We start from the raw sequence: 13398 nt of genomic DNA on the forward strand, positions 1-13398 counted from the left end.
ATGAGGGGGCACAGATTCAAGAAGAGGAAGGATGGTTGTAGAATAGATGTGCAGAAGTTTGCCTTCATCCAGTGGTAGTTGATTGTTGAAACAAGCTTCCATCTGTTGTTGTGGAAGCGGATGGTTTGTATAAATTCAAGGAAAAACTAGACAAATTCTTGATGGGTGAAGTGTGTGTGTGTGTGTATAATAAACTTCAACTCGTTTATTGAATATTTGCTAATCATCGTCTGAGAAAATTTATTTACATGGTGAACCTCGTGAATCTTAATATACAAAATAAATTTTGCACCCTTTTTTTTTGTCTCCCTGCTTTCACTCACTTCGAGAACGCGACGACGACATTTTCGATGCTTGATGTTCTGCTGACTCCACTGCCATTAACTTACACTCTCCTTCTTAATAACAATATCTAAATCCTCACCACGGCCAGATGATCTGTTCACAACTGCTACATGTGGATATTAACTGTATACAGTATCACAAAAGAATTTCCAATAAGCTAATTAGTTTGCTGTTCTTTCTCGGAGTTGTCCGTAGCTGATGGTGTTACTTCTTGACTGGTTTCTTTAACGTTCTTGAAGCATGAAATCTTCAGTGAATATTGTCGGCACTCTTGAACGAGGGTGAAGAAGAAGATCACAAGAATTATCACCAAAACCCATTCACTGATAGAGGCGATAAGGTAGATATCGTCAAACTGTAGGTAAATGAACAGCTATTTACTGAATTATAAACTATTTTAGTTGTCATACATAATAAAACGTCTAAAATTCACAAAAAATATTGCTAATAATATTGGTCATATATATATATACACTGGCCAATAAAAATACGCACCGTTATTCAGTATCGAATCGCACTCCTTTGTTTCGAATGTGCAGTGCATCGGGGATTCTACAAGGTGTTTTCTTGAGTTTTGGTTTACTGTAACCATTCTTACCGAAAATTATCACACAGCTGCGACGAAGTTGAAGGAATAGAACTTCGTTGCCAAATATAGCTCTCTCCATCATATCCTACACATTCTCAATAGGATTGGGATCAAGTGAATATGGAGGCAAAATGGTGTAAATCCATGTAATTCTCTGAACCATTCTTGCACTATTTTGGCACGATGCGCTGTTGCATTTGTCATCCATAAAGGAGTTATTACCTTCGGGATAAAATTGTAACACTGCAGGGTGCATTTGATCTGATACAAAATTCAGGTACTCCCTGGATTATATTCGACCTTCCTCCAGCATTAAAGGACTCAGTCCTTGTCAACAAAAGATTACTCATACCATGATACCACCTCGATGCTTGGATTGTCTAAACAAGGCAAATAGAGCTCGTCGCTTCGCGAGGTTCTCGCCATACTGTCTGCCTACCATCAGTACAAAACAAAAGATATCATGATTCCTCTGACCACATGACTTTCTTCCATTGTTCCACTGTCCAATAATTACGTTCTCGGCACCAATGCAAGCAGATTTTTCTGTTTTTTTTCTGAAACAAGTGGCTTCGGAACGAACAGTCAAGAGACTGCCAATACCCAATTTCTTCAATTCCCTGCGCATGGTGCGAGTTTATATAGGGAAGTTGTGGGTTGGTTAGGTTCAGACCTTATTTGCTGCACACTGGATGTCCTATTTTTCCTTACAGCCCTTCTAAGAGTACGACGGCTTCGCTCTTGAAGTATTGTTCTTCTTCACATTTACGCCTTTATGATGTGAAGAACCACTTGCTTTGCAGTCATTAAAAACCTTTGAGATGGAAGCTTTTGAGAAACCAGTTATATCTTTCGTTTCTTGAATCGTGGTTCCTACTAAATGTACACCCACGATAAGACCTTTTTCAAAGTTTAGTAGATAGCGCGTTTTCCCATTCTGGTTTCAGATTACTGCAGTCGAACAGACTTTGCATCCTTTATACTCAACGAGACAACACTTCATCCCCGCATATCACCATTTTCTCTGCATCTATTCGCATTTCTTTTGTCTGTGACTGTCTTAATACAAAAGTTCGCATTTCTTGCCCAGTGTGTATGTATTATTCGTTAAGTTTATTACACATACACCTTACATTCATTTAACATTAAAACAGAACTAGTGATAACTAGCAAAAATAGACTCTATCTTTCAGGATGCAAAGGCAGAGTTTATATATTTACAGTAAAAATATATTACAAAAGTTAGCCAGGTTACAATGTGTTAAGCTATTAAAATTACGTAAATGTAACATTTATGTGATGAACAAAGAATGTCAACGTACAGTGCACAAACACAATTATTTTATTTAAACGTGCAATAGAGTTTGAAATAAAATTTCCAAATTGTTTAGCTTTGTATTTTTAACCATTAGAGATTGATATGCAGTTATATTACAAAAGATAACTTATGTACAATAGGCTAATCCAACATCCTCAGGGATTGAGAGATGCCAGATTTTTAAATTTTCCATATTTTAGAGAGGTATACCAACTAGTTCAGCAAATTTAGCGGAGCACACTTCAGTGAATATTAATCACTAACAACTGAACTTATTAATATCTATAAACATTTATGAAGACTGTCTTAACATTTTATCTTCTTTGCGAGCAGGATTTAAATTTCATTGATAATGCAATGTTCTTAATTTTTACAACAGAGCAAACTTTCCTTTGTGATGAACTGTCTGAATATTACACTACTTTAAAGAGAAAGCTTTAGCTATATTGCAACTTTTAAAACTCTCTGATTTCGTACATCGCATGGCAGTTCACATCGAACCACTTCTTTGCAACTGTTTTTCTTCGTGTTACCATTACACACCACTTGCTATCTAATGGGAGACCAGTAAGTTCTGAAACGGGCTGCCATAACAGCCTCATCTTATAAATAAATGGCCGATTAAGCTTTATGGTGAGGCACTCTGTTTGAAAGTAGTGCAATATCATTGAAACTATTTACAAAGGCATTTTTTCTGTGAAAATTAAGTATAATTAGAAATTATATCACGGAGGACCAACTCGACCACAGTGTAGTTTATTTATTTATTATACAAATGCACTGTATTCAAAATTTCAGGTTATAATGAGTTTCGTATTCAATGTAATAAAGTTCGTATAATTATCAAATGAAGAGCTTCTCGCAAATAACTGACTGTTACAAATTATTTCTCGCTTAGAAAACGCAGCTTACATAAGTGAGTCACATTAACTTGAAGAAGTAGAAGTGAAGGCTGACCATATGCAGAAATTCTTCTCCGATGTTTGCTGCAGTGTAATATGAACATCTGATAAGGAACGTTAATATTACAGTTTTTCGTCAGTAATATAACAGCGATACATTGCAGTGTTCTACTCCACCGCTGGTGACCCTAAAATTTCCCGAAGTACTGATATTCTCCTGTAATTGGTGATAAATAACGGGATTAACCCCAGTGAAAAGCCTCCACATAAATGGTGTCTAACAAAAACCTCAGATGTAAAATCCCCAAAAGGTAGAAAATTTTCTGTAGTTTCCATTACAATAAGTTCACAACCCTTTATCAAATTCCCCACGCTCGGAAAATATGGAATTCTAAGAGCTGAGACAGTATCTCAGCTCTTAAATCTCCATATTTCTGGAAGCTATATGTAGTATGCTCCAATGATTCTACCTGACTCTAATGTCAATTCAATCTTTCAGTTACTTCCAGAGTGTGCAACTTCTCAATTGCATACTGATTAGGTTAACAGTTACATGTATACGTGCATATATGTTTTTCTATGGCGTCTTTGAGTGTTTTTGTTGCTCTTTATGGATTTGTATGTGATGGTTTATAATCAGACGGAGTTTCCCAGCAGAACCGGATGATTGTATAAGAAAAGTGTTTGTATATATGTAAATAAAAAAAAATGAAAATATAAATGTATCTGTCAGTTCGTAATGTCCCTGTGTGCTCTACGAACGACCAGATGAACTTTGAATACCACATTTTCGTTTTTTCTTTGAAAGAGATAGTTAACCAGCCAGTACCGATCACTCAATTCTCCCAAAATGTTACCGACCTAGCTTCCATTTGGGCTAGCGAATCACCTGCAATGAGCTGCGCCAAATCGTCAGCATAAGTTATATTGAAATTCTTTTCTCAGCCAGTCCTCCAAAACTAAGTTCCACATTACTGGTCCGAATACCGAGTCTTGCAGACATCTATTGTTCACTTTCTGCACAGTCGTACCTACTGATAATTTCGCACTAATCATTCGATGCCGAATATAGTCCTTACTACCCTAAAGAAACTAACTGAACATCTTGCCATCATTAAAATACCATCCCACTGAATTAAGTCAAATTCCCTTAAAAGTCTATAAAGATTCCAAGTACACACTTGTTGTGAGAAACCCGCAATATGTGTTTCCTACAGCATTTTCAGTTCTTCACCTCTGAATCTGGGAATAGGTAGTATTCATTAGTATACTTTTCCCAGGTCTGGTAGACGGGCTATAGGCTCAAAAGATTTCGGGTAATCTTTCGGTTTTGATGATTTCAAAAGACGTTTTATGTGCATCATTACACGGGGATCGAAAAACTCTGTTTCTTAAGCAATTATTAAAAACTTGCAGGAAAATTTCCGGAATGAGACAGTGAGACCTCGTGATTACTTCTCCTTCAATAAGGTCCATTCCTCAGCTCTTCAGGCTTCAAGGGATAATTATTGGTGGGAATGGTTAGGCAAAATGAATTTTTTATTTTGGCTGAAGCTGTATTAGCTTGCTTTCTTGCATGATTTATCGCTATTAATACTAATAGTACTAATACTTCTATTCCCTCATGCGATGAACTGCATCGTTGAATTCTTCCAAAGTAGACGAAGGTTCATATGAATCTCATCGTTTTGGACGAGTGTTATCGCCAAACAGATAGTCCAATATTACAGAAATGCTATTCTTCCAAGTTTTACTCTCGTCCTCGGCATCTTCAATCGACTAAGTAGCCTCAATGATGGTTTAGTCCTGCCTGTACAATGCTTAAATATTATACTTCACGAGTTTCATATCCAGCACTACTGACCAGCTCCACGTCTGTATTTTACATTTGGATATGCTATGCTCATATCTGCTAAGTAATGTCCTATGCAGAGTTCCAATTTGTGCAGCCCTCGTGGGAAGCACAGTTGGTATAATCGCCATCCTCTTCATATCAAGTGTAAAAGACCTGAGTTCGAATCCTGTCAGTGAAATCTTTATGGGCTTTTTTCGTAAAGTGGCTGAGGTAGTCGGTTTTATGTGAGACTAGCATGGATTTTCTCCCGGAAACTCAGACTTTTCGTCCAGCAAACAGAAAATCGACCACAGCATAAAATCTTGATTGGAGCGGATGTTAACTGCCGATCACCTGTCTGGCACAGTGCCAAACCGGACCGCAGGGGAACCTCAAACGGACGGAAACTAGAAGACTTCCTAGCAAATTCAATATTTACAGTCATAAACCAGCCGTTCTGCCTCCCAACGTATTGTAACATGCTATGGGAAGAAACGATCGACATAACTTTAACGTCCAGAAATATAGATACAAATGTAACCCACTGGACTGTACAAAACGCGTGGACTACGTCTGACCACCGAACCATCACTTACAGCATACAAAGGAATCAGGCTAGAACAGTCGCCACTAAATACCTGTCAAACAGATTCGCAATCGGGAAAGCAAATTGGGACGCCTACTGCAATTTCCTATCCACCCAAGGGAGACAGTACATGGAGGACTTGGACAGACGGGAGACCGAGGGTGAAAGGATAGACCCCAGCCAGTTCGCACAAGATATAACCTGCATAATCATCAATGCAGCGGAAGCGTCCATGACAAGGAAAACTCCGATGACGGGAGCAATGCCATGGTGGACCCCGGAGCTGAAAAGAATGAGAAGACAAGTACAGGATAAAAGAAAGCAGTATCAAAGGGCACGAAGAACATGGCCCCAGGCGGAAGTTGCAGAACTGAGACAACAATATAGACAGATCCGAAACTTTTATACAGAAACTATTAAGAAAAACAAGAAAACATCCTGGGAACGACTTGTCCAAGTAACAGGAAATACTGAACCCTGGGGAGTGGTGTATAAAATCACCACAAACAAACTCCCCAGAGGCGAAGTGATGACCGCAACAAAGACGGCGCAAGGAACACTCACTGCAACATGGCAGGACTCAATAAAGAATATACTCAGCAATCTAATCCAAGACCCACCAGGCATACTAACAGAGGACCAGAAAGCCATCTGCCAAGCAAACGAAGAATATGAGACCCAACAACTAGAACCCCCTTTCACAGCCAACGAACTACAAGAAGCGGTATCACAAACCAGGAACAAAAAGTGCCCTGGCCCCGATCTCATCGAGCCGGAAATGGTCAAGAAAGCAGCGGAGGTTATGCCGGACCTCCTGCTCCGACTGTACAACACCTGTATCAAAGAGGGCCAGTTCCCCACCAGCTGGAGGACGGCCAATCTAAAACTGATCCTCAAAAATCGAAACAGACACCAGGAAGATCCCAATTCATATAGACCCATAGCCTTATTGTCGACACTAAGCAAGCTTTACGAAAGATTATTACATAAAAGGATCCACAACCACTATAATGAGGCAAACCTGAATTCACCCAAGCAATACGGCTTCAAATCGGGATCTTCGACCATAGATGCCGTCCAAGGCCTAATCACCAAAGCGATGCAGTGTACCAAGAAATATTTCCTTGTCATAGCCGTCGACTTTGCTGGGGCATTCGACACCCTCTGGTGGCCGAGCGTCCTTTGCAGGCTCAGGGCAGCGAGGACACCAAGCAATTTGTACAGGAGCATCAAAACTTATCTCTCGGACAGAAACGTCCAAGTAATAACGCCCTACAAGAAGTTGACCTGGCTGGTCCGCAGGGGCTGCCCTCAGGGATCTGTCCTGGGGCCGCTCCTGTGGAATATAGTGTTTGACGAGTTCCTCACCATGGACCTGGGGGAGGTGGAGGCCCAGGCCTTCGCAGACGACCTCGTACTGACGGTCGCGGCGGATTCCAGACAGAACCTTGAAACGCTTGGAAACCAAGCCCTTAAAACCTTGCAGAACTGGGCAAAACTACACACCTTAACAATCTCGCCAACGAAGACGAACTCAGTACTATTGAGAGGGAGGTTAAACCTTAGAAGACCACCACAAATCAAGCTGGCAGGACAAACAATCAAACTGTCAACGCAAATTAAATATCTGGGACTGATCATCGATCAGAACTTATCATTTAAACCGCACCTAATCTACCTAAAAGAGAAACTGCGGAAATACACAGCGCTCGTTGCCAGAGTTACACGCAGGGACTGGGGGCTAAACAGGAGAACCCTGTCCCTGTATTATAAAGCCATCTTCATTCCGATAATAACATATGGATCTCCCATATGGTACAAGAAAGCAGAAACAGCAGTGAATAAAAGGATACTGGGCACGATCCAACGCAACATATTATTAACAATAACAAGAGCATGTAACACGGTTAGTACGAGTGCCCTACAGGTCCTTGCGGGGACCCTACCCTTGGATTTAGAGGTAACCCGCTGCGGACTTATGTATCTACTAGCCAAAGGAACCCAAACCACCTACAACAGTCTTACCATTGATATCACCAATAACAGGAAAAACGAGAAACAAAAAATAGTGGACCACCTTGTACAAATTTGGCAGAGAAGATGGACAGACGGAGAAAAAGGAGCGGTAACAAAAAAATTTATTCCCCAAGTAACCAAGCTGTATCCGAAGGCTCCCGCATGGCTGTACCCAGGCCTAAACACTACTTTTCTACTCACCGGCCACGGGCCTTTCAAGGCCAAATAAAATGCCATGGGCATAATCGAGGAATCACACTGTCTCTGCGGCGAACTAGAAACATGGCATCACGTTATGCATCAGTGTGAAATATACGAAGACATCAGATGTCAAATGATCACGAAAATTAAATACATCCCTAACACCCAGGAACACCATCTCCTGGACACACCAGAAGAATTTGCGGCCTTTAGTCGCTTTGCCCAGGACGTCTTCTCCAGAAGAAAACTACAAATAGCCATCCACCAAGGCCAACAGGAGTAATGAAACCAAATATGGACACCAGGGAATACGGGAAACTAAGGACGGGGATATCAACCAATGATCGATGACCATTGGAATATGCATCAGAGAAGGATGCTGAACCAATGAAAGAGGAACACAAGGATGCGGCTTGCCCCATGAGTGACAACGAAGAGAAACAGACGTGAGACAAAGGCCATATTGGAGACCTGAAGAGGGCACTCTAGCCCTCTTCACATTTAATTCCTAACTCCCCGGGAGGAGGGGACGGCCACACGGTCCCCCCTTCTCGCCATCCCCTGTTTCCTCTCTGGTGGGGCATGGGCATACCCCACTGAAACTGGGGCCGCCTTCTCTATTGGCTCCATACTTCTGCCTTTCCCCCCCAGTCTTCTGCCTCCTTCCCCTCTATCTTCACGCTAGCGAAGTCCCACACATCAAAATTAATACATCAAAACCGCCATACGCCCAGCATTCGGCCTAAAAAATTAAAGCGATAATATCCCCACGTCAACGCAAATAATAAAAATCACTTTATTTTATTTTCTTGATGACCATTGGAATATGGCACCCAAAGTTTTTTTTTTTTTTTTTTGGTCCTAGCCGCCGAAATCTCAGGAAACTAAGCGGCAGGACCTGCCAGAGTAAACTAAGTCTACGGAGTTCCTGGCCTGCCTCCACGGGGCGTAAGTGGGGCAACGTTGGATCCCAACAGGGGTCCAGCGACTAAATGGCCAGAAGAACAAGGGTACACGACATTACACGATCCAAGATCCATACACTTTTAAATCTCTGGCATTTACAGTGTACTGTAATACACCACAACGTAAACTACGCGGAGATGGGGGGAACCCCAGGTGCCGCTTGACCCTAAAAACACTTACACTTACACTTACACTAGAACAACATACGCAGTTTATAGACATATCATATACGGCGCAATATGGTCTGAGTTGCTAATCTCCTAAAACTCTACATTTACTATTGCTATTGCTCAAATTCTAGCCTGTTGATTTTTTCTTTTTCACCATAACGTCGTCTGCGCGGTAGCACAGTGGTATCATCACCATCCTCCCCACACCGGATGGAAACGGCCTCGGTTCGAATCTCGTCGATGACACGAGGAACTTTTATGGGCTTTTTTTCACTCCGTGGATGAGTTAGTCGGTCTGAGGCGACTAGTAAGGTTTTTGCCCCAGAACCCGGGGTTTTTCGTCCAGCAAAGTAGGCAAATCGATTTACAGACAGAATACACATGGCTATATTAAATAACTTTCCCAGTGACCTTTCCACAGGTTCTGAAGACAGCCAAGTTCAGACTACCATCATTTAACAGGAACTATATTGCAATTCTTTGTTCATCGAGGCACAAGGCATCATACAGACCACGTTGGAGCACCTCAACTCCATTATCTCCCGACATACGTACATTCCCTAAACATTCAAATTTATTTCAAATGCAATAAGGGAATGAGGTTCTTGAACACAATCGTCAAATTAGTTCCATTTTTTAATAGGATACTGCAAAACTGTTCATATGCACTGGGGAGGGAGCCTGGCCCACTCCTCTTCTGAGAAAAGAGTATCCCCGGTGATCACCACAAGTCTAGTAATATTGCAGACTGTCAAATTAATATTTTCCTTCCCGTTCACGGTAAGGAACCTACTTTCCTCCCCACTAAGATTTTGAACCACTAAATTACTTACCACCTAAAACTTGTCCAATTGATGCCCACACTCAAGCGAAAGAAACACGTCAATCTGGCATTTGAGCCCATGGCAAAGATAAGTGGACTTCCACATGAGCGAGCCTGCACTGTTTCTGTTTGTGCAATGTGGACATTAATATCAATTTGACCACGGCAGTACATGCAGCAAATGAAATTATTTACCACGTTGAAAACTATGCAATGTTCAAGTAGACACCAACCTAGCGGAGTGGGGTGGGAGAGATTAGAATATGAAAATAAAGAAGTATATTATAGGGAAGCATATTATTACAGATGCATATAAGCGGACATAAATGGCCCGCCCTGATAAGAAGGAAGTTAACAAAATGAGCGTGCAGTTAAAACATCAAATCTTCTTCCAAGAAAGGCCCGTGGTACGTATAATTTCTGAGAGGTTGAGCTCACCTTCTTAGAAAACCGTCAGTCTTACAGTTTCTAAATCATGTCATTCCAATAAATGTTGATATCCGATAAATAGGTCGCACAAACCTATTTCTACTCCATTAGGTTAATTTCTTTTCAAAATTAATTTCAGTTTGTGAGAACGTTCGTTCAATAAAGGAAACATATCGCCTCGCTGGAGTTTTTACTTCAATATATTATTTTCTAGTCGCTTATGTAATTTATTTAGGATAATTTTATGTATGAAAGGAGATTCACTGATATTTTATACTTATCCTTCTCTTGTCAACCACTTCATACACTTTACGCACGAGTGCACTTTATCTTCTTAAAATTTCGTTTAAATTTTCATATATCCACCGCCCCTTCTCTGTTCGGTTGGTAGTTGCTATAAAATTATATGTACCTTATTCCCAACCTAAGAAGGGATTTTATTATTTATTTATTTCCAAAGAAAAGAGGTGGAGTAGCACCATGTAGCTTCTTTTTGTTTTACGATTAACATATTATAACTTTTATTTGGCTTAAATTACACCATGCCTTTCGTATTAATTTGGTTTTCGTATTATTAAAAGAACCAGGATAGCCAATTTTTTGTTTATTTGTTTCTTTTATCATAACCTTACTTTTCTCATATTACAGGCAGCGCCACCAGTTAGCAGCATTGGCAGATACTGATCAAGGTGGAGAGTTATGGTTGGTAGTCTCTAGAGAAGTTTATATTTGTGGTGCAATATTTAACTTTGTTCAGACTCGTTGCCATTTTCTACCACGTTTAGTATTGGAATAAATGTTGTAGTTTTCGTGAAGTGGAGAGAGAATCGCTGCGTTTTATTCTGTGTTAAAGTCAGCAAGGGTGTCAGACTATCAGATGCATAGTTTATTTTACCAAATATTCCAGTAATTCTCACTATAATTTAAAAACAACTTATCTCGTTAACGCAATGTGGATCTGAAAATTTGGTATCGCGATGCAAAGACGTGCTGCAACTCGCTATTTAGATTTCTTGTGAAATAGATGGCAACGTAAATTTCCAGACACTGTACACTTGTTAAAAACTGGTTGTTTTCCATGTCGGTGGATATTTGTGATCGACTAAACGAATTTAAGGGAGATTTTCTTCATTCACAATGTGGTCTAAGTGTATGTATGGAGCAGCATATTATTCATTACCGCTGAAGTTTTCTGTTTTATGAAGTTATTTTCAGATTGGCTGTTACCTGTCATAGAATCAGATTTTCCAATGTGCATATCCGGTGTCGTTGAAATTCGTAATGGTTATGGAAATATTTGGCTTGGGTTGAGACAGGTCGGTAAAATTGCACTGGTACATTTACATAGGGGTAGTAAACGTTTTGGTTCCAGAAAGTGGAAGGTAATACAGAAGTAGGTAGCTGAGTGTCTTCAGTTTGTGATTAGTGTGGTTTGCTGCTTTTGCCTTGAAGGTTTTGTAATAACAACGTGTGCAATCCTTTACTCTGAAATGTGAGATGAACGTAGTTTGGAAAAGCTGGTAATTTAGGTCTAAAGCATCCATTTGGTTGAGGATTTCGTTTTGCTAATTTAGGTCTGAAGCGTCCATTTGGTTGAGGATTTCTTTTTGTTAATTTAGGTCTGAAGCGTCCATTTGGTTGAGGATTTCTTTTTGTTCTTTTTTATTTTGTGGTCTTTGAGTAAATTTTAGTATGTGTTTTCGGTATACAGAATCAGTGTCCTTATGTGCTTTTGTGATTGCAACTGTAAGTGTGTGGTGTTGCTTTTCACGGAGTTTTATTTGTATGTAGTACTTCATGATTGCTGTTACCATCTGTAAAAGTACTCTCAAGAACCAAATCGGTGACTGACCGTGCCCTCCCATTTTTTGACCTATAGTGACCGTGTCGTGTCACCAGAAAATAAGTGACTCTAAAGCCAACAGCGACATATTCTCTCGACTCATGAACTAAGTCAGTGATTATGCTCTGCGAAAAACTGATTGTGCTTGTTCATTAAATTGCTGTCTACAGTGTGGACAAATATTAATGTAGGCGGCATTATTTTATTGTTATTAAACTACAAACTCTGGCTTCTTGGTGGGTTACCTTAAAGCAAATCTTTCAAGGAAACGTCGTTTGTGGAATCCACCGCAGTTCTGCTGTGCGTGTTCTGGAGGTACAGACTAAGGATCTAACATATGGTAGGCTTTTCTTTAGCCTTACTAAGTACAAGTAAGATTTAAATATAATTGTTATAATAATGTGAAAAGGGACTAACTCATTAAGTAGTAACAGTTTTTGTAGTGTTTACAGTTCCTTTCAGGAACTATAAGCACTGTTCTTTGTGATAGTAAATTAAGTAGACTAAAGAGTAAAAGACACTTGAGTAATTTTTATGTATTTAAGCGAAATTAAGATGTTTGGCATTTAGGTAATAACCATAGTTTCAAACCATTATATTTATTATCATTAATTTTAAAAATGTAATGTTTATTACATAAATATTATTATGCATAATGGAGATTTACACAGACTGCGAAAGGTGATATCGATACATACCAACTATCGTCTTTACAGTACTAAAGAAAAGTGTGAATTACTTTTTTTTTTTTTTAATGATTGTGCCAGCCTTTTTATGCGTTTGTCTATTGTGTAGCCTCAGAAACGGAGTTAGCAGCAAAGGCTGAGGTCTGACATCAGATACGGATGACTATAATCTTCGTCTAGGTGAATTTTTCGCTGAAATCTATTTGGGGTACCCCTTGTCTTCGCGTCTTGGGCGTGGTCGTAGAACCGAGTGATTGTACAGTCAGGGTCCGTGATTGAGTGATTAGTATGAATGTGTAATTTCTTTTTGATTGGATGTCACCTTCCTTCTGACTTGGAGGGAAAATGCGAAATTATTATTTGCACGTGTCGTTCTTGTTAGGTGTCGCCATTGTGCTGGTAGCCACGGTTTTAGTGAAAAAAAAAAAAGTTATGCTTTTACGCAATTTCGGGAGGGATTCAAGCAAAAAGTGCACTTGTTTTTTTAACGAAATTGCATTTTAGGGTTGTTAAATAGGAGTGAAGAAATCCTCCTAGACATCGTTGAGACTTCCATTTTACCCGATAGTAGTATAGTGTCGGATTAGTATGAGTGTTATCAATGGAATTTGTGAAGTATTCCGATCGGCATTCGAGGACTGATGTAGTAAGTGTCTTTTTTTATATTGAAGTGTTAATTTTTGTTTAGTG

At 39.8% G+C, this 13398-nt stretch overlaps 1 protein-coding gene across 1 annotated transcript in view; it reads right to left on the reverse strand.

Moving 5' to 3' along the window:
* Positions 1 to 236: 236 nt before the first annotated feature.
* LOC150077393 (DNA damage-regulated autophagy modulator protein 1-like) overlaps positions 237 to 13398 on the reverse strand; it is a 115950-nt gene continuing 102788 nt past the window's right edge. The window contains exon 7 of the mRNA XM_090386880.1: positions 237 to 700. Within this exon, the coding sequence (XP_090243006.1) occupies positions 503 to 700 (198 nt within the window). The 3' untranslated portion in view covers positions 237 to 502. The remainder of the gene's footprint in view (positions 701 to 13398) is intronic.

This window comes from Mastigoproctus giganteus, chromosome 12 (assembly GCF_048544385.1).
Source record: "Mastigoproctus giganteus isolate SK-2022 chromosome 12, ASM4854438v1, whole genome shotgun sequence".
NCBI classification, from domain to species: domain Eukaryota; kingdom Metazoa; phylum Arthropoda; class Arachnida; order Uropygi; family Thelyphonidae; genus Mastigoproctus; species Mastigoproctus giganteus.